Here is a 27,533-nt window from a genome sequence, read left to right on the forward strand (position 1 = left end):
ATGGGGGGAGGGAAGCACATACTCCTGTTTACTAGAAATCGAGGATGACAAAAAGACAGGTGAATTGCCCCTTAAAAAAGGTCTCAGTGCAATGTCAAGTACTTTGGGAAACCACCAGAATCTAATAAAAACTAGTCTGATAGGGAAAAAAAAGTTTGCTTAATGATGAAAACCACTAATTTCTGGCAGAGCTAGTTTTTCTCAAGAAGTCTTAAGATTTAGAAGAAAATATCATCTTGGGTGATTGAAGTAAAACCTATTTCACAAAAAGAACCAATACTACAAGATTTGTAAATATTATTTCCATTGACCCCATTCAGTACAGGCATACTTCAGAGATACTGCAGGTTTGGCTCCAGACCAGTGCAATAAGGCAAATATCATAAAAAAGTGAGTCATACCATATTTTTGGGTTTCCCAGTGCATATAAAAGTGATGTTTACACTATACTGTAGTCTATTAAGTGTGCAATAGCATTACATCTAAAAAATATATATATACTTTCATCAAAAATTACTTTATTGCTAAAAAATGCTATCTTCTGAGCCTTTAGCAAGTCACAGTAGTAACATCAAAGATCACTGATCACAGATCACCATCACAAATAAAATAATGAAAAAGTATGAAATATTGCGAGTTACCAAAACGTGACACAGAGACACGAAATGTTGTAGGAAAAATGGTACCGACAGACTTGTTCAGAGTTGACACAAACCTTCAATTTGTAAAAAAACACAGTATCTGCAAAGCGCAATAAAATGAGGGATGCCCTGTAGTCAATTAATGATCACCTAACATAATACGGCAGGAATGTCAAGAAGACAGTTTCTATTCTCAGAGGCAACTATGGATAGTAATACCATAAGTTAGTATTAAAGTGATGATAATAAAAGCAGCTTACACATATTCAACAGTCACCTGTGCCAGGCTTTGCTAAGGGCTTTTCAAGTGTTGTTTCATTTAATTCTCACTACAATTCTCTTAACAACAGTGATAACATCATAATGCATAAGATCACACTGGACAAGAGGAAGGGTCTGGAATTAAATTTAAGTAGTATGATGACTATATCTGTGTTCTTGACCACTGTGAGGAGAGACGTGTAATCAATGGAACAGACAATGATAGGAGGGTAGGTGGAGGTGAGAGGGGGTTGGTGAGGACTGCAGGGGAGGGAGGAATATAAGAGGAAAATTCCTGGAGGTGGTGAACAACTGGATGAATTTTTTAAGTACCAGAGGTGTTTTCCAGGTGAAGAAAAGGACACTCATATTTCATGAGCCAATGGGTAATGATACATAGCACTTAGCCCAGTGCCTGGCACACAGTCAGGGCTTAGTAAATGTCAGCTCCAATTGGTATTGCTTATCTATCTCATTATACCACACAAAAAATCAAGGGAAGACAGAAAGGAAATAAGGTGGGAAGGCCAGCACTGGAAGGTACACTGAACAGAGACAAGAGATGTGGGTTCTAATCCCAGTTCGGCGCTACCCTCTTGCTGAATGGCCTTGGGTGAAACCACCAATACTCAGGGCTAAGATCCCTTCTCAGTAAAAATGAGGGGCCTGGACAAGGTAAAAGCATGACTAATGTTTCGTTATGACCCTGACCTTCCCAAGCAATCTTACCCTTAAAATAACCACAAGTAGTACACAGAATAATTACCCTACCCTGCCTCCACTTACTCAACCCTAAACATACCCAACCATACTTTAAGCCTTATAGATGTTGCTGCCTGGACTCAAACACAGACTTTTTGGATCTAATGGCCAGGCTGCTGTCCCTTGACTAGGGTCCCCCTGGGGTACTTTCTGGCTTGAATATATGAAAGGCAGAGGAATAAAATAGCTGGAGCACTGCCGAATTACCTGGGTTTAATTCCTAGGTTTATCACTTAATAGTGGTGTGCCCTGGGGGAAGTTCCTTAACCTCTCTGTGCCTCAGTTAGCTTATCTGTAAAATAGAGATAATAATACCTAAGTCACAGGGTTGTTGTAAAAATTAAGTTATTTTTTTCTAAACTACTTAGAACAGTATCTGCCACATAGTAAGTGCTATATAAGAGCTTGCTATTATTATTCTACCATTTAGAAGCTACAGTGATTAACAGACTGTCACTGGAAGTTCTACACTGCTGAGAGACTAATTTTCACAATTATAAGTGGTATACTTATATAAATATGTATTTATATGAATATGTATATATAATATCTATACGGTTATGCCATCATTTAAAAAATATATGGCAGTTTTAAAAATATATCCAAAAAGTCTCTGATACTCTTCCCCCCCAAAAGAGGAACCTAATTCCCCTCTCCTTAACTGTGGACTGTACTTAGTGACTTGCTTCTAATGAACAGAAGATGGCACAGTGGCAATATTTGAGGACAAGATGAGGACATTAAAAGCTTTGTGGCTTCTTCCTTGCTCCCTCTCTTAGACTATTCACTCTGGGGGAAACCAACTGTCATGTTGGGAGGATACTCAAGCAGCCCAGAAAAGAGGCCCACGTAGCAAGGAACTGAGGCATCTTGCCAACAGCCATATGAGTGCACCATCTTGGAACCAGGCTCTCCAACCTTAGTCAAGCCTTGTAGTTCTTTCTTTTTTTGGCTGCATTGGGTCTTCGTTGCTGTGCGTGGGCTTTCTCTAGTTGCGGCGAGCAGAAACTACTCTTCATTGCGGTGTGTGGGCTTCTCATTGTGGTGGCTTCTCTTCTCTAGAGCATGGGCTCTAGGCAAGTGGGCTTCAGTAGTTGTGGCTCGCGGGCTCTAGAGCGCAGGCTCAGTAGTTGTGGCACATGGGCTTAGTTGCTCCGTGGCATGTGGGATCTTCCCGGACCAGGAATCAAACCTGTGTCCCCTGCATTGGCAGGTGGATTCTTAACCACTGCGCCACCAGGGAAGTCCAAGCCTTGTAGTTCTAATCAGCATCTTGACTGCACTCTCATCCTTGAATCAGAACCACCAAACTAAGTCACTTCCAAATACCTGACCCACAGAAACTATGAAAGAATACATGCTTACTGTTTTAAGCCACTAAGTTTGGGGTTAATTTGTAACATAGCAGTAGATGACAAGTACAACATTCTAAACCTTTAGGCTCAAGGATTCATGACCATGGGTCTCCTCTTTTTCTGGCCTGTGGTCCTGGCTTTACTAAATATTTTGTCCATAAGAAGCTGTTACCATATTAGAGTCTTGCTGGACAATGCTAGAAGTAAAAGTGGAAAAGTAAAAAATGATCCCAGTGTGAGGATAAAAAGTGGAGGAGTAAAGTAACGGTTATAAGGAATGAGACAAAACATGAAAACAAAGCTCTGAGAAGTTTCACTCTTTACATGATGCTAAAATACGAAGCATCAACAATGCCAACCTGTGTTTACTTACATCTACCAAGAAATCAAAGACCCTGGAGTGCAGGGCCTTGGCGAGCGCATCCCTGGTGTAACACGCCTGCTCCACATTGAGGGTCACGTGGATTGACTCCGACTTGCCTCCCCACTTGCTGTCCATCTGCCGGCTCGTTAGCTTTTCTTTCAACCGGTCCTGGTTGATCCCCAGGAGATAGGCAGGAAAAGCCAAAACTATACAAAACAAAATAAAACATGACTGTCTTTCAGAATTTTAACAATTCATCTCACAAATACATGGAGACACTTGAGTGTATGTGCACACACAGAAGACATCGTCATTGGCCCCCAAGAACTTTCACTTAATGAAGACTGCTTATCAGCATTCCCACACACATCCATCCACTTTGTTTTTCCCAATTGTTCTATTACATGAGTCAATTCCTATGATGACTGAGACTTCCAATAATACAAATCAGGATCCAAGAAGGGTGGCAAACCAATCCCCCCTTCTGAGATCACAGCCAAATGCCTAAAATGGACATCTTGCCAAGCTTGCAGCAAGACAGCCCGGAAGGAACTAAATCAAGAAACATTTCCTTGGCTCCATATATTGTTTTTCTTCCTTTTTGGTGCAGTGTTTTCATAGCATCATCATTCCCAAACAGCTTGAAGCACCTGACACCATCAAGCTCAGAAAGATAACAAATCACATGGTTATTGAGTGCTTACCATGTGTAGGGTTACTAAAGAGAGAGGGCAGGATATAAAATATTTAAGAAATCTTAAAGACAATCTAGATGAGGCAAAGGTTGTTTACCAAATAAAGAAGCCTACAGAAAGCTGAGTATGTGGCACAGACAGACAATAAAGTCCTGGAGGAATTTAGAACAGGAAGATATTACTGTTTGCCGGGTGGTCAAGGAAGATGTGGGACTTGGGGGGTGGTGGCTCAAAGGATGAACAGGACTTGTACAGATGCAGAGGAAGAAAGAAGAGGGAGAGAGGGGAGTGGAATGTGCAAAGGCAAGGAGGCAAGAATGTGGGAGACACAGCTGAGGTGTGTAGTACTAGCTGGAGATGAAAGTCAAGGTAGGTGATTAAAAGATTAGGATGTGGCTTCCCTGGTGGCGCAGTGGTTGAGAGTCCGCCTGCCGATGCAGGGGACACGGGTTCGTGCCCCCGTCCGGGAAGATCCCACATGCCGCGGAGAGGCTGGGCCTGTGAGCCATGGCCGCTGAGCCTGCGCGTCCGGAGCCTGTGCTCCGCAACGGGACAGGCCACGACAGTGAGAGGCCCGCGTACCGCAAAAAAAAAAAAAAAAAAAAGATTAGGATGAATTCCAATGGTGGAGGGCCTGAATGGTAGGGGATATTTGGGTTGGAGTCAAAGGAGGCCTGGATGACTTCTAGAGAGGGGTGTTATCTGATTTCCCTGGGGTGGTGTACAAAGTGATGGAGGGGATTGGTGGTATTCATATCACAGAACATCCATCCAGTCCTAAGGACATGTAGTGGGCATAGTTTGTGGTCAGTTTGGATTGAAAAGGTGAGGTTCTCATGGGTCAGCAAATTGTATCAGGTCAAGAAACTCACCAAGAGGGGGGCTAGTGATATAAACAGATTTTCTTGACTTTTGGTCAAAATACTCTAATGTGAATAAATGACAAGAATGACATTCCTGCACGTGAAAGAATGCTCAGATTTTTTTTCCAGTATGAATGGAAGATGTTCATGGACACAAATCAAAAATTTGAACTTGGATATGAGTTTTCTTTTTCTGCATAAAGCTTTGCCAAAATTCTCTGATAAAGGGATTTTATTTATTAAAGACCTTATGATAATGCTCAAAGATCATAAGGCTCCCAATAAAGGATAATGTTTGAATTTCACAGATGGTGTTGGAATGTAACAGGCTGACATTTCTCAGTATATACCTCCCAATGAGATTAAGTCAGTGAATGCATTTTGAAAAAGTGTAATGCCAGAACAAGGTATTTATTAACTATAGGACTGTTCCACAGAAACACTAGGACAAGTAGAGGGCTTCCTTTTTCAAAGGGCATGTGAACAAAATGAAATGCACTCATTTGCCAATGGCCATTTTTTTCAGTTTAGTTTTACCGTTGACACAGATGTTAAGGAATCTGCATGTGTCCCCTGCCAAAAGAAAATCACCTTGCACAGAACGAGGACAGAAGACGCCCATAAATCACACTGGACACATGCAGCTCTGCAGCGAGACTCAAGAGACATTTACCAAAGTGTCTGACATCGGGGAGGCCTTCATTAAGGGGAAACTATAATGTTGGTTATTATCACGCTCACCAGGCAGATAGCATGTAGATTAAATATGGGCTTCTCCCAAGCCCCCAACCATGCTAAAGTAGGGACATGGTTAAAATGGTTGGTAGAAAAGTTTATGCTATTACCTTTATGACCACAGCTAAAGAAATAAAGCAATACGGACTAAGTTCTTGGGTCCTTGAGACAAAACAGACAGGACTAACAAGGAAACATGATATTCCTTCCATGCCTCGTACCTCTTCTGTAGAAAAGAAGATGGCACAAGTGAAGGATCACAGGCACTTGAAAAACAAGGCATGGAGTTTGGCCAAGAATCAGAGCCACAGGCTTAGGGAAACAGCTAAGAAGTCTAGAGAGAAAATCTAGTAATTGCTTTCCAAAAAATCCATGCCATGTTTTTCAGGTACTAGCTTTTATGGCCTCTTGTCATCTTCAGTGACTGCCCTGGTGCTGAAATTATAGGGCTAATCATATTGACTTCCTTCCAGCTGTGAGTTTCCACGAGGGTGTGTGCAAGGGTGGCTGGATAGGAGCAGCAGTATGGAAGGTTGGAGGCTGGGGAGTGGGGACAGGAGGAGGAGGGCAAGGAGAAGGCACTGATTAATTAAAAAATGCTGATGGGGCTTCCCTGGTGGCGCAGTGATTGAGAGTCCGCCTGCCGATGCATGGGACACGGGTTCATGCCCCGGTCTGGGAGGATCCCACATGCCGTGGAGCAGCTGGGCCCATGAGCCATGGCCGCTGAGCCTGCGCGTCCGGAGCCTGTGCTCCACGGCGGGAGAGGCCACAACAGTGAGAGGCCCGCGTACCGCAAAAAAAAAAAAAAAAAATGCTTATGTAACTCTCGTACAGTTAAAGAGTTAAGCAGAACATAAAAGAACCTGCTAGAAAGTAATGTTTTAGCACATTTTGATAATGAGGATAGATTTCTATTACTGCACTCAAGTGTAAAGCAAGGTTGGATTTAATTTTTCCATTTAAGTATAGGGACGTATAGGGAAGATAGAGAAACCGAAAAGATGTAGCAAAGTAAAAGTCCCTGTTACAAATTTAAAAGAAACGGCAAGGGGCTTCCCTGGTGGCGCAGTGGTTGAGAGTCCACCTGCCGATGCAGGGGACACGGGTTCGTGCCCCCGTCCGGGAAGATCCTACACGCCGCGGAGCGGCTGGGCCCGCCCGCGCACCGCAGGAAAAAAGAAAAAGAAACGGCAAGGTAAATGTGGTGTATCAGTCTTGGGTGTTGAGATTCTGTGCTTTCTAACCTGTTAGTAACGGGTCAATTTATTTATAGCACTGTCAATTTATTCCCGTGGTTATTTAAGTAGTATTTTTATTTCTTTCAACAAAGTTCTTAGGTTAATTTGTATTTAATATCTTGCTTCAGTAGGCCAGCTGTGATGGGAGTCTTAGCAATTTTTTCTACAATACAATAGCTAAGGAAAGTCTGCTTTCTTCCTTTATAAAAACATAGGCCCTTCCCTCTATAAATCTATTCCATATATAAACTCGAATATGAGAAAGATGACACAAACCAGGTTATTCATTTTAAGTAATTAGAAGAGCAAAAGATGTGTTGTTTATGTCAATCAACAGATGATTGGTTCAATAAATTACAGTATAGCCCGGCAACGGAATGCTAATGCAGCTATAAGAAGGATGACGCTTCTTAATGAACTGATACAGAATAAGCTCCAAGATGTAATTTGAAGTGAAAAAGCAACTGTAGAACATGTTATTTGCTCCCATTAACATACAAGAGTGGGAAAAAAAGAAGAGATATGAGTAGTTTCTCAGGAACACAATATTCCCTTGAAAGGAATACAAGAGATTGGAAACAGTGTTTCTCTCGGGGGAGGGATATAACTCGACTAGCAAAGGGGTAGATGTGATAACTCTGATCGTGTACCCCCCTGAACCATGTTAAGGTATTACCAACTGAAAGAAAACAGAATGATTGGGAGGAGGACACTTTTCTTTGTTAGACCTCTTTGGCTTCAAGCATAGTCTTTTCTGATCTCCATCCCTGCACCACTTACAATCAGGAGATTTCATAGGCAGTTGCCAATCCTGGGCTTTACCCAGTTGGCTGAGGAGGCTACTTCCTCTGGACACTAATGTGCAACGAACCACTTCTTGGCTCAAGCACCCAGGGAAATGCTTGCTGTGTCAGAGTCATGACATTTTCCTCCAGCCTACAGAGGCAGTAAAGGATTGTACTATCCAAGAAGGCAAGAGAATTCCAGTCTACGTCCACAGAAAACTACCAAGAAACTGGAGAGATCAATGTTGAAAGGCAAGTGTTCATCACCCTCCTGGACACATACATGCATCTGTTAAATGGGAAGGATAAAGTACATGAAGTCTAGAAACACAGTTATTATTATTATTAGGTTGTGTTTCTAGACCCTATGGACACCCTGAGTATTTATTGTTTTCCACCTCACTCCCTTCCCTGGTAAACATAATTCACGTTTCTCTTTATCAGACAGACATCAAAAGTTGGCAGAACTTTACTCTTTTATCACCAAAGAAAACAAAAATATAAAAAAGAACCTTATTTGGAATGGAAAGAGCCTTACTGCACTGTCAGCAATGAGTAGGATACTATTTATTACTAGGCATCTAAATTTACCATCTTTGAAGAATGCTGAGAAAGGAAGAAACGTCTCCCTCCCTGGGTGGTTAAAGGATGTGTGGGTTCTGAGAGCAGCCTGGAAAGCCAACTGATGCCTAAGAGGCTAAAGTCACATGCCACGGCAGCTGTGGCACAGTGGAGCACATAGAACTAGTGACGTGCCTCTTTTGCACCTGATTTCGTCTCAAAGAGTAAAAGTGATCATTCAGGTCTTCAGGCTCTGACTGCTACAGAGAGGACATTAAAGGCCGTCACCAGCAATATCAACACAACAGTCAGGGTCCATTTTTTTTTCCTGTTTTCAGAAGCCCGGTCTAATCCAACCCATGGGGCAACTTATAAACATGAGCTTTCCTTATTTATATATAGCCTATGATGCTCTTTAGAACCTTTAGGTGAATATCAACCCTAAAGATCAGTTACAGAAAAGATTTTTAGTAGGAGACAAATCTTACTCATCTTCATTAAAGTATCACTATTTTTAAACCTGTATGTGAAATTCTGCCAGATTTCCCCAAAGTTAATGATAAACTGAAACAATCTCATTAATGGTCCATAGTGTGAGTGTACAGAAGAGGCACAGACTCCCATGAGGCCGTTAAGCTCTGCCACAGCAGGACACCTAAGTGTTCTCAGCCTCTCTTACCAAAAAACCCAAAGCAAAGGAAAGTGGTGTGCTACTTCTGATCGGAACTAAACAACTGTGTCCTCTCATCTGGCAACCGGGTGCCCACACCACTCACACTCTTCACTCTCCACGGCCGCGTAGTTGCCAACTTCCTTGAAGCTGATGTTTCCCAGGTGGAGAACTCCCGCCACTATCTGCAGCACCAGCGCCTGCTCCTCCGCGAAGATCCCAATCACGTTCATCGCGTGCTGGAAAAGAAGAGAGAAGCGATCCAGACAAGTCGGTCCCCAGCTATAGAAGCACATCAGAAAGACGCCAAACTGCGTGTGCAGTCACACTCGGCTTAGTCTGCGATGGCAGCAGGAAGTCCCTGTAAGACATTTTCACTGACCAATGTCCTCTCACACATTCAAGTCTCAACATGGTGCTGGAGAGGCAGTTCCGTCTTTACATAGAGAACGTGTAATCCTCCAGGAATAAGGGCAAGAGAGCTCTGGGGGGAACACACCCAGATGGAGCGGCAGCTGCATGGTCAACAAGTCCGTTTTCGTCCCTTAGTTTTCTCCTTGTTGCCACTCCTCTCCCTCTAAGGGCACCAGTGCCCCTTTTCCAGCCACTCTCAATACTCATAGATCTTCCTCTTCACTGGCAGGGCTGAGAATAAATTGTACTTGCAAAAGGATGGTGATTAAAAAATCTCCAGGAAAATCAAATAAAAGCATCATTAGAAAAGCCTTGTTTCTAAGGTCCATTAAACTCAATAAAAGGAGCTGAGATGCCTGAGTCTTAGATACCAATATCCTAAGAGAACTGTACTCTAGGACCAATGCAGGCCTATCTGCATTTTTTCTCCCAGTTCCTCTGAGACCATGCGGCCCCTTGATGCCATCTTCTTCCCTGGCACCCGGGACACACAAGCACAAAGGTCAGCTTCCCCTCAACTGTACCTCCAACTGCCCGTTCTCCCACTTGGTTCTGGATCTGGGCTGAGGGAGGAGGCAGGCTGGTACCCGACTCAAAGGGCAGTGGTGATGCAGTTCTTTGAGGCTAAATGGGTGAACAGCCCACCTTCAGAAAGTTCTAGACTGACTTAGTAAGTCGTTTCCCCAAGGACGTGAACCCTCAATCATCTACCTGGATTCATACCTTGTACCATAAAATACATAAATCGTGAAGAGAATGGGGTAGAGGCTCTCCTTCTGACCTATAAACACAGAGGGGAAGAGAGAGCGGGCGGAGAGAGACTGAAGGCGTTCTAAGATTTCTAAACCTGATTAAGATCCTAAGAGCAGTTTTTGCTTTGCTTTTTGAAAGGAAACAGCTCAACAACTGTATAAGCTGTTGGCAAACAGGTATGGTAAATGCATTACCCACGATCGTTTTTTTTTTGTTTTTTGTTTTTTGTTTTACGGTATGCGGGCCTCTCACTGTTGTGGCCTCTCCCGTTATGGAGCACAGGCTCCGGACGCACAGGCTCAGTGGCCATGGCTCACGGGCCCAGCCGCTCTGCGGCATGTGGGATCCTCCCAGACCGGGGCACGAACCCGTGTCCCCTGCATCGGCAAGCAGACTCTCAACCACTGCGCCACCATGGAAGCCCCCCACGATCGTTTTTATCTGTTAATCAGAGCACCTGCAGCGGGTAATGATGAATTTTATTTTTTTTTTACACCCATTTAAGATCATTAAGTGGTCCTCCAGCAACTGGACACATGGCTATTTAAGGGTGTTTACAAGTGTGTTTCAGAAAATGGAGTGCTTCCAGCAGCATGAGGTGGGAATATCGGGCTGTTCTTTGCTTTGCTAACCTCCCCTGCCCTTTCTGCCACAGGCAACGCCCGGTCTGAAGAGCTGCCCCGCGCCAGCACTTACCAGAGTTTCCTGAAACTCCTTCCTGTCGTCAATGCCATCCACCGTGAAGGACCCCGAGAGGCTCAGGTAGTAATAATAATCCATGGTGGTGATGCCCAGGCTGTGCTTCTGCTCTGCAGAGGCGCCCTCGATGAGCTGGAGCAAGAGAAAGTGGCGTGTGCGTGGAGAGGCCCAGAAAGCAATCGAAGGTACCACACGGTTCCTTCCAGCCCCGGAGCCCAGGCGATGAGACTTCCTATCCCTGCTTCCCAAATGGATGGGTGGTCCAGTCGCAAAAATATGGAGGGGCTTCAGCATATGTGCTCTCTGTGTAGTAGCCCCAAATCATCTTTGCAAATTCTAATTCTTAACTCTGCTTAGACCTGCAAGAGCTGAGAATTTTCCCTTGTCCGATACAGGGAACTGCATGGTCACACTGGTGAGATCCCTTGGAAAAGTAGACAGCAAGCCAGATGACAATTACTTTGTTCCTGCTTAGCTTGCACATGGCTTTTTAAAGTGCAGCTGGACCCTCCCTGCTTCTCACTGAAGGGTGCATAGTCAAGAACAGCCTCAGGTCCCCCTTGCTGGTGTCCTGTCCCTTGGCTTTCTGTTCTATCTCTGGTATTTGCCTTAGCTGTGAGCAAGACCCTTTTAGGTGTGCTGGAAAATGTTCAACTATCCATTCTTGAGCTGGGGGTGGGGACTAGAGTTGTAGTTTGCTGACTTTCATGGTGTGAATCCTCCTACCATGACTGATTTCAAACTACCAAGAAATGTCCCTGAAGGGAGAGATGCAAACAGCCCATGCAAGCCAGTGCCAGCCACTGCTGGCTCCCAGCCGGAAGGAGTTAGCCCCATCCACACTCCTCCATCCTGGTCAAGTTCCTCCTGTCACCCCGGCTCCACACCCTTAAAATAGGGAACCTCATCTCCATGACTGAGAAGCTCTAGGTCATTTGACGACATCAGGTTCCCTGAGTTTTTTCCCCTATCTCCTCAAAATCTTTTTGCACCACTCTCTCTTCCTTTCTTCCTTCTGGCTTTCTGTTTTTTTTCTTTTTTGGGGGGTGGGGTGGGGTGGGCGGGGTGTCTAAGGAAGAACTTCCCCCACCTCCTTCTCAGTCTTCTCCCCACAGTATGTAGCTCCCTGAATCTTCAAACACTCCTTTCTTTAATTCTCTCCCATCTACAAACACATGCTGCTCTTTGCCTTCTCTAGAAGCTTTTCCTTGCCTCTGTGAGATCCTTCAAGCTACAGAACCTACTTCCTCATCTGGCTTCTTTCTCGCCATCGCCATTCTGAAGAAATAACCCTCATGGCTACCTTCCAGTGGCTGAGGTCACCAGGCCTTTCTTGATCACAAGGCCCTTGCCCCATCCTTCCCCCCAAAGCTCTGAACATGGGATCCTGGCCCACACTCCCCTCCACCGAGCTCCCTCTGGCTTTGCTGACACTGCAGGATCTTGGCTTTCATCCTCTGACTACTTCCCTGGTTCCTCAATGCCTCCTCATTCTATAGGTGGTCCCCAGGTCCCCAAGTCCTATATGGGCATGGTTTTTCTCTCCACACTCACTCCCACAGGAGTCTCCCCTATTTCACAGCTTCGACTATTACTTCTATGTCAGAATCTGGAACTCTGTCTTCCCCTGATCTCATCACTTCCCCAGTCTCTAATCTGGGGATTTCCAACCTGTAGGAAGAGGAATCTGGAGGGGCATGGGGCTGGCTTTTTTTGTGTGTGTGTGGTATGCGGGCCTCTCACTGTTGTGGCCTCTCCCGTTGCGGAGCACAGGCTCCGGACGCGCAGGCTCAGTGGCCATGGCTCACGGGCCCAGCCGCTCCGCGGCATGTGGGATCTTCCTGGACCGGGGCATGAACCCGTGTCCCCTGCATCGGCAGGTGGACTCTCAACCACTGTGCCACCAGGGAAGTCCGGGGCTGGCATTTATTAAAAGGTGTCTGGGAAATAATTATGAACTTCTGTCTGGTGCTCAATAAATAATACACTATGTGTGTGACGCATGAAATTACTTTTCAAACATCTATACATTTTGCTTGGACTGATATAATTAAAAGCATTCCTGAATTAACAGAAGCTTTTGGTCATTTATGTATGCTTTCAGCCAACAGATGCCAACCAGAAGAATTATTTGCCATCACCTAACATGTCTGTGTAATTGAAAAGACTGAATGTGAGCTACCAATACAGCTTACCTGCCTTCACATCCAATGATCTTCAAACTATAACAAAAAATACATTTAAAAATCCCCAAAACCACTGCATGCCAACTCTTCAAAGAAAATCTAATGTGGATCCCCAATATATGAAGTACTAATACATAAATCCATACATTAAAAAATTGTGTATGGTATCATTAAATTCTTTTAATACTTAAAAACATTTTAAAAATAGTCAAAGCAAATGACTGCTGAAGCCTGGAACACACGTTCAAAGCAGCCGGCATACTGCTCTAGCACCAAATTCTCCATGGCTTCTGAGAGTCTAAGCCAAAACATTTTGACCTGGCATGAAAGATTCCCAAGTCTATTTCAAGTCTTTTGTCCAACAGTTCACCTTTTGGAGACCTCTGCCCTTGCAGACCAGCTGGGGCCTGACTCATACATTAGCCTACTCCTCCCCCCTCCCCCCTCTCCCTCCCACTCCTGCTTTGTTCAGGCCACCTGACTTGCCTGAGTCAATCTCCCCTCCATGCTATCCTGGGCTTCCTTAATGGCTGTCCTTACCATCCCAGCCAAGTCTTCCCTTGCGAATTCCTATTTGGCAAAGAATAAAACATTCCTACTTTTGTTCTGAAGTGTGTCAACACTTTCTTGATTATTTTACTCTAGGGAAATTTTTGTCTTCTCATCCCAACTAGAACTCATTGTTCTTGCAGGTAAGGGCATTCTCACAATTCTTTTGCACACTGACTTACACATCCTACAGCAATAAAGACTCCTGGGCTTGCCAGACTAGACTGTCTAAACCTGAGGACTGAGAGAAGAAAATTTTAAATGTGGAGAAGGAATAAGGAAGTAGGAAAGAAATAATATAAAGGAAAACCTGGTAAAATATGTGAAAATTCCGCTCTCCGGGGTTCCTCATCACCACCCTAGATTTTTCCAGAAGGAAGTTGGAGATCTTTCCACCATCTGGTTCCCCACCAGGACTGAACTGGATTTCAAAGTATTTTCCCTGCAAGAAAATTAGGGATTTCCTTCAATGGTTGGTGAACAAAAACATGATGTTCCAAACAGGCCTTGGATATAGCATATAATTCAAGGAAATTCATTAATGAAAGATATGTTCTGAATTATTCCCAGTTCTGGTCTAGACTTCCTCACCATTTCCTATCAGACAATAACCCATGCCTTTGTCCAATCACACAATTCTGTATTGAGAGAGAGAATCTATCATTCCAACCTGACTAAATAAGGATATGCTCACTATATTCCTTCCCATTTTCCCCCAGTAGGTGCTTGCCTGCTAAACCGGAAGCTGTAAAGAATAGGACAGAAAATCACATGGTCCCCTTGATCTAACAAGAGTGAACTCTATCTGCCTCTTTCAGAGGAAGCAAATTTTCCCTTGGGCAGACTTACTTTAATGGCTTTGAACAAAAGCAATCCCTTTTTACCTCTGAAGCATCTAATATGCTTATGTAAAATAAAAACACTTGGTTATAAGTCCTTTCCAGCTACTTATGGGTGTGGGGATTTTTGCTACTGTTGTTAATACTTCCTTTTAAATTACTGCTAATAGGGAACAAAGGAGAATAAAACCCTGGAGGGTAGCTGAAAAAGGTGTCCAGATTGTTAAGTAAATGATTTTTTTTCCCCCCACTACAATCTAGTTTCTCTCCAGTCCTCAGGAAGGTCCAGGAGGGCAAATATAAATGAAGAAAAAGATGAAAATGTGGGTTTTAGGGAGTGGTGTGGCCTAGGGTCAGACTGGAGAGCATGCCCAGCCTAACTGCATTCACATTTAATATTTGTAAAATGTGTATGCTGTTGAAATCCCCCCATCTCAGGGCTGAAGCCTGCCAAGCAGCAAGTCTCCAACTAGAACCATAAACTCACTAAGGAGAAGGAAAGCCTGCTGCGTGTTTTTCCTGCTGCCGACAGCACCTAGCACCTGCTGTGTTCCTGCTAAGGTATTCGCCAATTCCAGGTATCAAAAAGGCTACAAAGGAAAGCCACCATCTAACTGTCTATTTGTTTTAATCTGCTGACTCCTTCCTCTCCCAAAAATAAACCCAAAAATAAACATCCAGAAGCACCACAAACCGCAGCTATCCCGAATTACGGTGGTTCATGAGAAAAGTCTGCTGAACAAGACCCCTCTGCTTCCTACCGTGGCCATCCTTCGCCATCTTTCCCTTCAGCCACATTCTGAAGAGGATAATTCAGTGTCCATTTGTGTACAACCCTACCACCCCACCGCCATTCCCCGTCAACCTGAGGATGGAAATGAAACAAAACAGGACATCAAATCCAGGAAGGGCAGATGTGGCAAACGGCAAACTCTCAAGTCCTTCTGGAAATGGTTCACAACCTTGGCTACATGTTAGAAAGACCTGCGGAGCCTTTAAGAAATGCTGCCTTAGGGGGACTTCCCTGGTGGCGCAGTGGATAAGACTCCGCACTCCCAATGCAGGGGGCCCGGGTCCGATCCTTGGTCAGGGAGCTAGATCCCACATGCATGCCACAACTAAGAGTTCACATGCTGCATCTAAGAGTTCCCATGCTACAACTAAGGAGCCCACGTACCACAACTAAGGAGCCAGTAAGCCGCGACTAAGGAGCCTGCCTGCCGCAACTAAGACCCAGTGCAACCAAATAAATAAATATTAAATTGAATTTAAAAAAGAAAGAAAGAAAAAGAAATGCTTCCTGATGCCACCCCAGACAAGTAAGTCAGTCGCTAGGGACTGGCACCCAGACGGGAGTAGCTGTAAAAAGCCTGGGTGTTTTTTATATGTGGCCAAGTTTGAGAATCACTGTTCTAATGTAACAGAAATGCTTATACACAACTTAAAATGGTAATATAAAAGGCAAAATCCCTTATGAGAGAGCAAAAAGTTTAGTTTTGTTGTAAAGCAGCCTGGGGGAAAGAGGAAACTGTATAAAGAAAGGATATGATATTTCCATTAGTAAATGAAAAGAAACCTCAACTCTTGGTAATGTTTTATTTCTTAAGATAGATACTGGGTACCCCAATGTTCATTGTATTATTTTAAAATAGTATTTGAAATATTTCATAATGTAGTTCTTAAAACTTGAAAAGATTTATAAGTGGAAATAGATGAATTTTTGATTCACACAACATATCCATTTTAAGTGAAATTACCCATAATCCCACGCTGATGCCACTTCTACCTCCTCCTACTAATCACTGTAATAGGATATTCAAACTTGGATTTGCAGACACCTTAATTATGCTTTATATAAATGTGCATTTTAAAATAAATAGGACCATATTACAGATATTGTTTTGTAACCTTCTTAAAAAAATTTAACAATATGGATATCTTTTAAAATAAATCATTATTAACAGGGAACGTGGATATCATACACTAAAAGTATTGTTGGGTCAAAGACAATGAGTCTTTTAAACTTTGATAAGAATTGTCAAATTGCTCTCCTGGGAGGTGTCAGTCTTCAACCAATAGCGTCTTTTCTCCTTAATGTTTCATGATCTGAGAGACAGAAAATGATATATGGTTTTAATTTACATTTCTCTCATTATTAACGAGAACATCTTTTGATGCCCCACCAGACTCCACTACGTGTGTGCACGTGTGCACGTGTGTGTGTGTGTGTGTGTGTGAGAGAGAGAGAGAGAGAACTGCCTTTCTGTATAGTTTTCCCATCTTTCCATCAAGGTTGTACGAAATTCTGTAATCAGAAAAATAATAAATGCTGGGTATTTTTGTTTTGCTTTACAAAAACTGACTGCTGTAGCCTCCTTGTCCAAGGATAAAAAATAATTTATATTGGAAATATCAAGGAAAATATTGATATGGTTATCTTCCTGCTCTCTAAGGAAGGCAAAAGAAGGGGGATGGGTAGCTAGAGAGTTAAATTTGGTCAAGTCCATCTTTACAAGGCAGACTGAGATGGACAACTGGCATTGAGCAGAAAAATGAGAGATGAACAAATGAGTAGTCTGAATAATATTAAACAGCGAGGAAAGTGAGGATAATTCTGACAGATAAAACTCACCAGGGAGCTTAACAATTACTGCATAAGAACTGAGCAAGAATTCTCTTGGAAATGGAAGCTTCCTTCCAACACAGAAGGGTAAAAAAGAAATCGTTTTTCTCCAAAATTCTCACTTATTTATTTTAAAATGGTCCAGAATCCACCTCACAGATGGCTCCCTAAATGCTTTACTGCCAGACATAATCTATGGTTGAGATAAGATACAAAATCTACATAAATCAAAGCTACTGAGCAAACATTCATTTCTTTGCAAATGTGGCTTTTTGTCAAGGGGCATATATTCATATTCATCCTTGCCAGCCTTCCAATTTACCCCCTCAGGAGACACTCAGAAAAACATCTCAATAGGCATTCACGCATTTGCCTGATATCTTCATTCCCTTGGGTAAGTGGGCCAGTTAGAAGGAATCTGTAGACTAAGTCCAGTCACTTTTACATGTCATTATGTCACATGAACATGCAAAAAACGCACACACAAAGCCAAGAGGGGTGGGGTAAGCAGTCGGCTCCCTCTGGCTGACAGAGAGGAGGAAGTTTCTTTCCAGGGTGCCGGATCAAAGTGCTTCCTTCAGGGTCCACAGATCAAGTTCTATGAAGCAAACCAAGGCGACAAGACCTGGGATCTAGTCTCCTCAGTTCTTTGTCAGGGAAAGAAGGCTTTTTCTCCAGGGCCCAAAGCAAACTCCTCCAAGACCAAAGTTGACACTTCCATTTTCCTTAGGAAGGCAACTCAAGTTGAGAACTGGTTTCAAAAATTATCTTATTTACATCCCCAAGGCTCAAAAATAACTTGAGTCAAAGGGCAAATTGAAGCCTGGCAGCTCGCCGCTAGAGAAAACGAGGAAAAGATTGAAAAAGCGGCCTCCTGATGATGTGTGAAAACCCCCTATTTCCTCAGGGACACAGGACTTAAATCAGGAATGTCAACATCATCAATCAGGTGACATTCTCTATCATAGGAAAGAAACTCACAAATCGGCTGGAGTTGTTGTTCCGGACCGTCTTGGCATTCCCGAAGGCCTCCAGCAGCGGGTTGGACTGTAGGATGATGTCCTTGACGTGCTGTCACAGCAAAAAGACCACAGATTAGGAAGATGCGAACACCTACTCCACGATGTAAAGCCAGACTTTCCCAAGGACATGGTTTCTGAATATGGTGAAGGTGAGAGGCCTCAAATCCAAGTCCCTGGGATTTCTGGAGGATTTACTCTTTCCTCTTGACAGACCTAACCCTGTTTGTGTGGTCATGCCTTCCAGCTCCCTTGACTTGATGCAGGATTCTCTGGAGCCAGGGTGCCACCGTAAATCAGGATCTACAAACGTTCCCGGACTGGGTTTCCAAATCGGATGCTGCACCTTCATCCCGTGCTCCCTGTGTATGGGGCATCATGGCAGGACGGGGCATCTCCTTGGGTTCTGACTGGAGGCTTTACTGTCACTACTCCCGTTCTACTCAACTTCTCTCCCCACCTACTGCATCCCGCACTCCCTCTCTTCACTGCAAGTGAGAGGCACCTTGAGGGAAATTAAACAGTTTCTCCTCCCCAAACAAAGCTGCAGACACAGTCTTGTGCTTCCCGAACTTTCATGTGTGTGAATCACCTGGGAATCTCATTACAATGCAGATGTTGATTCAGTAGGTCTGAGGTGGGGCCCGAGAGTCTGCATTTCTAACCAGCTCCCCAGTGCTGCGGGTTTTGCCAGTTCTTTCCCACTTGAGCAACAAGGGTCGACACTGGATGGTGTGGAACAATTCCTGGCCTATTGGAGGGGAAGAATTTGGTTTTCATACACCCCAATTTGATGTCAGACTGAAAAGTACAAAACACCCCATGGGCAAAGACAGCTCAACAGATAGGAGTTGATGTTGGAGAGGATTTTGAACAAGTGAGTCATTCCTTGTACTTCTAATTATTCACATGCTATGGTTAAACATGTTCCAGAAATAACAAGTCTCTGGCTTGTGCTCTTTAGCTACTGACTAATTTCAAGCCAAGAGCTCTCTGTATCCTTGTCCTCCTAGGAAAACAGGAAGAGAAAAATCAACATGAAACGTCTGCAGTCTGGCCACTAGGTCGTCGCCTGCAGCAAACAGGACTAGATGAAGGCACTAACTACTAACTATGTAACAGCCAAAGTGCTCCTCTGGCACCGCCTGGACATTCAGAAGAGGACCGAGAACTGGAATTCCATCAACCAGGCACACGTCGTTAGCAATGGAAGGAAGAGTAAATCATGGATGGTCCCACCAGGACGTCGGTTTCAAAGCTTAGAAAGATACTTCTAAGCATGCTTCTCCTTTAAAAACTCATGGATTCATATAAAATTTGCTTTTCTTTGTAAAATTAATTTTGACTTTGTGGGTCTTCATTAATCTTTTATATGTGTTGTCTGATGGCCAGGCATGCCTACACCATTTATCAACACTCAACTTCTTGTAGGGGCAGAACAAAAGAAAGACCCTCCCTTGTCTCTTTCCCTCTTTCATGATTGACTTTGTAACTGGGAATCTTTATGCATGTATCCATCCACCCCTCCATCAACTATCAAGATGTCCAGCAGAATTTTGTGGCATGTGGTAAGCATATAGGGGGAAAAGAGAAAGAGTGAATTCAAGGAGCAGCCCATACACAAAAGAGCATCCTGGATTCCTGGCTCCATGTCCATCTTCTATGGACAGGGTATGATCACACAGATGGAGAAAAGCAAGTGGACTGTACCATATCAACCTAAGTCCTAGAGCTGTACCCACTGTCCAACATGGAAGCTGCTGAGCTCATGCAACGTGGCCAGTCCCAACTGAGATGTGCTGTAAGTGTAGAACACACACTGGATGCCAAAGATTTAGGACACAAAGGAATGTAAAATAGCTCATTAATTGATTAGTAATTATATGCTGAAATAATATGGGGATCTATTGGGTGAAATAAAATATATTTAAAAAGTTAATTTCATATGCTTTTTACTCTTTTTTACTGTAACTATTCAATTTTAAATTACGCATGTGACGTGCACCATCTTTCTACTGGATGGTGCTGCTCTAGATCTTCCTTTCATTTGGTAGAGGAGGCTACTCTAAGACCCTTTTACTCTGTGTAAGGAATACTGGCCTCCGCCTTAAGCTTTCTGATCCCCCAGGACAGGATGGAGCACTATTGATTTAGTAGACAGAGCCATAATAAACAGAATTTCGATGTGTCTTTTTAAAGTCGACAGCTGAGTATGGCAATAACATCACATTAAATGATTCTAACTAAAAAATTAATCTTTAGGGTGACATCTACCTTGGATCATGATTTCTAAAAAAAAAAAAAAAAAAAAAAGTTCCCAGCAGTCTGTGCCAGTGACGAGCAGTGTGAGTTTGGGCAGCCCCCTGTGGACCTTAGCCCCCATAGCCATCCTCCACTGCTCTCTGGGTGTGGGAGGGGGGCTTCACCAGTCCTGCTGATGCTGATTCCACTACCACAACGAGTAAAACTCAAGACAGGAAAGGCTGCATCTACTGCTTTCTTCATACTTTCCTCTTGAACCTGCCCCTTCTCTGCCCATACTATAATCCCCCCCTTTTCTTTCTCCCTCTCCTGTGTCCTCGTTCTCTGGGTTTCCCCCCTTTCCTAATGTTTCCTGATAATGTTCTGATCCTTCCTCCTTCCTTTCCTTTCTCCATTTAAAAATCTTTGTAAATTCTCTGAATTGGAGATTGATTCACATCGTTCAAAAAATGAAAGGTTCGTGGCCACTCTCACTTTCTAAGACAGACCGCATTCTGCCTATGGAATGTGTTATCTCTCTAAATAAATCCATCTCTTACCTATCAAAAAAATAAAGTAACATAAAAAATAAAAGGTTTGGGAGGTTCTACATGGAGAGATGCCCCTCCCCCAGTCTCCCCCCTGGAGAAATCACTATTAGCAATTTCTTATGTATCCCTCTAGAGCTATGCTATACATATGCAAACAAATGTAAATATTATAAATATGTGTTCTCCTTTTTCTCACATGGTAGCACATTATACGCAATGTTCTGAACTTTGCTTTTTGCAATTCATGTTATAGCTTGAAGATCAGTCCCCATCAGTACCTGAAGCTTCATTTTTTTATGGCTGTCTAATATTGTAGTCTATTATGAACCATAAATTATTTCCCCATAAATTATATCACCAACTGATGAGCATTTGTCTCCAGTCTTCTCCATCATCAAAAAAGGTCACATCAAAGATCTTTACACATATATCATTTTGTATACATTTCAGGACACCTAAAGGTTAGATTCTCCCAAGCAGAATTGATGAGTCAAAGGGTGCATACTTATAGATTTGAAAAATATCGCCGAAATGCCCTCCACAGAAGTGTACTAGTTCATGTTCCTACCAGTAATGTGTTAGACAGACTATGCCCCTATGTTTTTTTACCAGCAGTGTTTAAAATACTACAAAATTTTTGCCATTTTGACAGTTAAGAAATAGTTTTTCAATGTAATTTTAATATGCATTTCTCTTATTCTCATGGAGGTGAGCATATTTTCATGTTTTAAGAGTCATTTATATCTCCTTTTCTATGAGATGGCTTTCATGCCCTTTGTTTATTTTACTTTTGGATTTGTGACCTTTTCATCGATTGTATATAATACTCATTACATATTAGGCATCTCCAGCCCATAACATGCTGTTTCTCTGCATATTTCAAGTTTCTTGGTTATAATACCAATGTCTTCTCTGTGGAAGAAAAATTCTTTTTTAAACAGCAAATGGAGCCTCTTACTTTCACAGAGCGCAAAGTCTCAAAATGGGCCATAGCATCAACTCACCTGGACTTTGGGGCCTCCTCCAGACACCCTGGAGATGTAGCTCATGATGTATTTGGCAGCCACTGTCTTTCCAGCACCACTTTCACCACTAAGGAAAGAAAGACAAAAATACCCACCTATGAAGTGGTTCATGACCAGCTCCCTTTCCTCTGAAAAGACCCCCTCAAAACAAAACCAAAAACAAAAGGAAACAGGCAGAAAGGAATTCAGTAAAAAATGCACAATACTGGTTGAGAAAGTTAAATCACAGCAGGATCAGGTTACCTCCATGACTTGTATGATCACTATTAACATGCTGTGTGGGCCAGGGTTCTGATAACCATCACTGTGTACCGGACAGACAATTCAGCATTCTAAATGCCCAATAATAGGAGGAAGCATGAACAGGAACATTACGGAACATCAGAAGGACAGACTAGACAGATTACAACTGACAGGAAGATTGTAAACATTGCGGGAGAAAAGCACACAAAGTAGTGTTATGTGAAATAGATCAGATTCAAAACAGGGTAAACAGGGTTGAAAAACTGTAAAGAAAAAAAAGCACATAAGAAAAATATTAGCAGAGGTTTTGGTAAAGGAAAAGATACCGTGGGAGACTTCTTTCAGTTCATTATTTTCCAAACTTTTAGTAATCACATATCTCTTCTGTAACTAAAAAAAGTGGGGGGGGGGCTTCCCTGGTGGCGCAGTGGTTGAAGGTCCGCCTGCCGATGCAGGGGACCGGTTCATGCCCCGGTCCGGGAAGATCCCACATGCCGCGGAGCGGCTGGGCCCGTGAGCCATGGCCGCTGAGCCTGCGCTCCGCGACGGGAGAGGCCACAACAGTGAGAGGCCCGCGTACCGCAAAAAAAAAACACAAAAAAAAAGAAAAAGAAAAAGAAAAAGTAGGCACTCTCAGGTTTCAAACCATGTGCCTTGAACTGATGCAAGCAACTTTATTTTAGAAGTTCTAAAATTAAATGATGAGGTAATATTAATCACATCCTGCATAACAAAGACTACTTCCGTTTGGTGGCCTTACTGCATGGGGAAAGCCTTTTGTTAACACCGTATAGTCAGATCTCCAAAATCTCCGTTTCTTCCCCCAAAATCCCCTTGAAGTGATGACGACCTCAATTCAAAACATGCTTAAGTCAGTCAGATTTCTCATCTCTCTCTTGGTAGCCTTGTATTTCCATGATAGAATTAGATGAAAGGAATCCATTATCATGTAAAATAATGGTGAAATTTAACATGAAAAATTCAGGCTGCTGTGAGTTCCTAAGACACTATTTTTGTTTGCTATCGGTGATCAAGAATTTTGGGGTACAGAGCAAATATTCTGTGAACACCCAACCTAATGAACTGTTACCAATTGCTTAAGTACTCAAGAAAAGAGCAAACACTTGCTTAGGGTCCAACCAAGCCAGGTGGCCCCCATCCCCAAAAGGAAACTGAAATAAATTTGGAAATAATTTGCTATTTCAAAACAAAACAAAACGAGGATTAGAGTCACCACCATAGCAAAACTCAGAACTCTGTTGAATTTCTTTGAACTAATATGTTATATGCTTAATTAGAGAGATTATAGGGAAGAATGAGGGAACCATCCTCTGTGAGGACTTCTAAAGGTCTGACTCCATCTGTGCAACTCATTCAGCATCCTAGTACTCAGCTCCTGACTTCCAGGTCACATGAATACAGAAACCAAACTGGTATTTCATAAGGTATGAAAGGCGGAAAGTAGAAAGCCAATGAGCCTGGGATGACATGTCACACTGACTACAGAGCCATGCTTACTCACAGGCACAAGTAGGTATAATAAATATTTCAGCTCCATGAGGAAGTTATCTGTTCAAATGGTCCATGTAATCAGAAGATACATACCCTAGATCCAAGGTCAAAACATGCACTCTCACTCATCTGAAGCATAGGTTTGTTAACAATGAAACTTCATTTTATAATGCTGTAAATAACATGAACATTCAAGAATACTGGAAAGTCCAAGAGTACAATGGTACAACCAGCCTATATAATATTACACAGACATTTAAAATAGTTAGAAAACTATGTGGCAATATAAAAACAATGCAATTAAGGCTAAGTGGCAACATAAGCAGAAGACACTGTACCTATAACTTGATTACAACTATGTAAAAATAATGTATGGACAAGAACAGAAATGGAACAAGGAAAAAGAAACAGTTCTGACTTGTTGGGGGGCTGATATCTGGACGATTCTTGTTTCTTTTGATGTGATTTCTCTTAAGGTTTAAAGTTTTGAGAGAGACAGTTACCCATATATTTCATATTTTTAAAAAATATAGGACTTCCCTGGTAGTCCAGTGGTTAAGACTCCGTGCTTCCACGGCAGGGGGCATGTGTTCGATCCCTGGTTGGGGAAGTTCCACATGCTGTGCAGTGTGGCCAAGGGGGAAAAAAAAAGGAACAGAAAAAAAACAGAATTTTTTCCCAGCATTTCCAGGAAAAGTGGGATCGCACATCACAATGACAATCAACAGAATTAATTTCTTTAGATTACTACTATGTCATGAGTAAACAACTTTCGTATGTAGAATTCCTTAGAGAAAGCTGTGAGTGTGTAAAAGAGAAAAGGAAAAAAACCAATAAATCCTATTACAATTACTAAATGAAAGTACAGTAATGTCCCCACTGTGTCTTTGGTTAGTAGTGTGATCAGACATAAAATATTTTGTGTCTTTTGTTGAAAGAAAAAAAAGGAAGATTAATGGAAAGTAACTCATTTCATATATTAAAGTAAGTATGCCAGGTACATTAATAGGACATCTACATTCTCAGTAACACTGATATTTTTCCGAATATTTAAAATAATTAGTTATGGCTGAACTTTGATCGGAATTTTCATTTCTTGGATTCAATTTACAGATGCTTAAAAAGAAATTTTATTGATCAGAGGCTGGTAATTTGCTCAGAATATGGTACAAGAATGGAGTGCTCCATAATTACTTGAAGCTTACAGTATATATAACCATAATTACATTGGCCCTTTCAGGGAAAAAATTGTTTCTTCCCCTGGACTAAAACCCATGTTAAAAGAATGTGAAGGTATCAGACAGATTATACAGCACACGTGAAATTATTTGCTTTGCATCTCACAGCAATTAGAGCAATTTGCTTTGTTTATGGTTATAAGGCCTTTCTTTTTTTTTTTTTTTTTTTGCTGTACGCGGGCCTCTCACTGTTGTGGCCTCTCCCGTTGCGGAGCACAGGCTCCGGACACACAGGCTTAGCGGCCATGGCTCACGGGCCCAGCCGCTCCGCGGCATATGGGATCCTCCCAGACCGGGGCACGAACCCGTATCCCCTGCATCGGCAGGCGGACTCTCAACCACTGCGCCACCAGGGAGGCCCTATAAGGCCTTTCTTAATTGCCTTCACTTGACTCCTAAAGTGGACCAAAAAATACTCTAGAAATGTATGTGCCTTAAAATTAGAAAAATGCCCCAGTGGTCCCGAAGTCCAGCAGCCTATCAGAATCCTCAAAGTACTTAAAAAATGCCCATGTCTGGGCCTGTCTTCAGACCTGCTGAATCCTGGTCTCCAAGGACAGGGCCTAGAAATAAGGATTTCTAACAAACTCCCTAGTTCTCATATAGCTGGCTGGGAACCAGCTAAACAAATGTAAAACGCAGTCAAGACAGATTTCATAGGAAACATCAATTCAAATAGGAAATAATGTAATATTTCTGACTGCATTCACTATACAAATGGAAACATGCTAAAATTTCAAAGAAATGGAAAGAATGTTCGGGGCGGGGCGGGTCGCTATTTACAATGATACATTAATAATTGGATTCAAAGACTATAATTGTTTTTCTTAGTCCGAAGGTTATTCCTCACTTAAAAATCAATAGTGTTTTCAATTCAGTTCAACTGATTCTAGCAAATGTAAAAATATCTTAGTCGTATTTGGGGGTGGGTATCCCAGAGAATAGGTAGGGTCGACCATTCCTCCTACCTCCCCCTTGCTAGTCTCAAAATTTTTATCTTTGCTGGTTCTTACCACACTAGCTGTTGTTCCCTTATAACTGTTCAAGTTAATGTAATTGAAATGCTGCTCTGCCTACTTTACATTTATTTGCACTTTAGAAAGGATAAAAATTTAAAACAAAAATTGTATGTGCATTTGCTTACCCAGCATGCACTAAGTGCCTCCTTGTGCCAAGGGCGAGGCTGGGATGAAATGTGTCTCCTGCCCTGGAGGGCAAGTGCACCAACACTGTGATAACACCTTGGAGATACGGGTACAGTTTTAGGGATTCCTGAGTTTGTATTAGGAAAAGATTCCTAAAGAAAAGCGCAAGCTAAGTCAAGTCACACTACTTACATTTCAACGAGACAGATAAAGTTAGCCAGGTAGGGGAATGAGGGTGTGTGTGTGTGTATGTGTGTGTGTGTGCGTGTGTATGTGCACACACGCAGGTAAGCATCAGAGGGCGGCATTCCTGCCCAGAATGAATGATTGATAGGACAATGAAGTTATGAAAATTGCCACTGGGTCCTACTCTCTTAGACCTGACTTTTTTTATATAGGGACATATTAGTACTAAACTTGACTCTTATTTCAGAAGGTATAACCCAAGGGTAAAAAACACAGAGATAGCTTAAAAACTTATTTCTAATTTTACAGTTATAAAAGATAAACAGGGCTTCCCTGGTGGCGCAGTGGTTGAGAGTCCGCCTGCCGATGCAGGGGACACGGGTTCGTGCCCCAGTCTGGGAAGATCCCACATGCCACGGAGCAGCTGGGCCCGTGAGCCATGGCCGCTGGGCCTGCGCGTCCGGAGCCTGTGCTCCGCAACGGGAGAGGCCACAACAGTGAGAGGCCTGCGTACCGCAAAAAAAAAAAAAAAAAAAAAAAAAAAAAAAAAGATAAACATATTGGTGACTGAAAAGAGTCCAGATGAGAAATAACATCAATTCCAAAGAAGATTTGAAAGCAAACTAAAATTTTGCAGATGTATTCACTGTAGCATGTGTCTGCTGGGTGGGTAAGGCACGTCAAGGACTGCTCTAAGGGCTTCAATCATTTGATCTGGATAATAGCCCTGTGAGGTAGGGACTATTCTTATTCCCATTATTTGATGAAAGAGGCTAAGCAACTTGCTCAGGGACACAGAGCTAGTGAGCGGCATCACTAGGAAAGGACTTGAGATAGTTTAAATCAGAAGTCTGAGCTATACTGCTTCAGATGAAGGTCTATATTTAGATAGTCAATTAAAATCAACAAAGTGTCCTAAAGAACTCCATGAATAGCACAGTTCATAGTATAATCAAACTTTTAGTTACTGAGTTTTTACTGATACACACCCCTTGAAGCAAGGCTTCTGCCAAAACACTTATTATCTCACACACAGTCGGAGCTAACAAATAATAATAGCCTGCATCACTGTGCTCACAAGACAAGATGTGATCGGGAAGAAGAAACACATCAAAGAAGATTCTGGACAGACTCCTCCAAAGACTCAATTCACACACACCCTTCTTGGCAGCCCTACTGGATCTGGGAAAGAAATAAGTCTGAAGTGAAGCATCTCTGTTGCCCATCTGAAGGGTTCCAGGGCTGGAGAGAAAGGGGTGATCTGTCAGAGCTTGTGATGACATTGAAAAATAGAGCCTCAAGTACACGCAACGGCTGAAAGTATAAAATACAAAATCAAACAGACATGCCAACACGACTGAGTAAATGATAAAAATT

The 27,533-nt window shown here is 42.7% G+C and overlaps 1 protein-coding gene across 2 annotated transcripts in view; it reads right to left on the reverse strand.

Annotated features, from left to right (window-relative positions):
• MYO1E (myosin IE) overlaps positions 1-27,533 on the reverse strand; it is a 206,799-nt gene that overhangs the window by 62,059 nt on the left and 117,207 nt on the right. For both annotated transcript variants that reach the window (XM_082617102.1, XM_082617101.1), the window contains exons 5-10: positions 21,812-21,899; positions 17,978-18,067; positions 13,845-13,976; positions 10,797-10,931; positions 9,040-9,172; positions 3,393-3,589 (exon numbers count right to left, since the gene is read on the reverse strand). In XM_082617102.1, the coding sequence (XP_082473228.1) occupies positions 3,393-3,589; positions 9,040-9,172; positions 10,797-10,931; positions 13,845-13,976; positions 17,978-18,067; positions 21,812-21,899 (775 nt within the window). The remainder of the gene's footprint in view (positions 1-3,392; positions 3,590-9,039; positions 9,173-10,796; positions 10,932-13,844; positions 13,977-17,977; positions 18,068-21,811; positions 21,900-27,533) is intronic.

Source organism: Mesoplodon mirus (assembly GCF_964341445.2).
Source record: "Mesoplodon mirus genome assembly, chromosome: 4".
Classification (NCBI taxonomy): Eukaryota; Metazoa; Chordata; class Mammalia; order Artiodactyla; family Ziphiidae; genus Mesoplodon; species Mesoplodon mirus.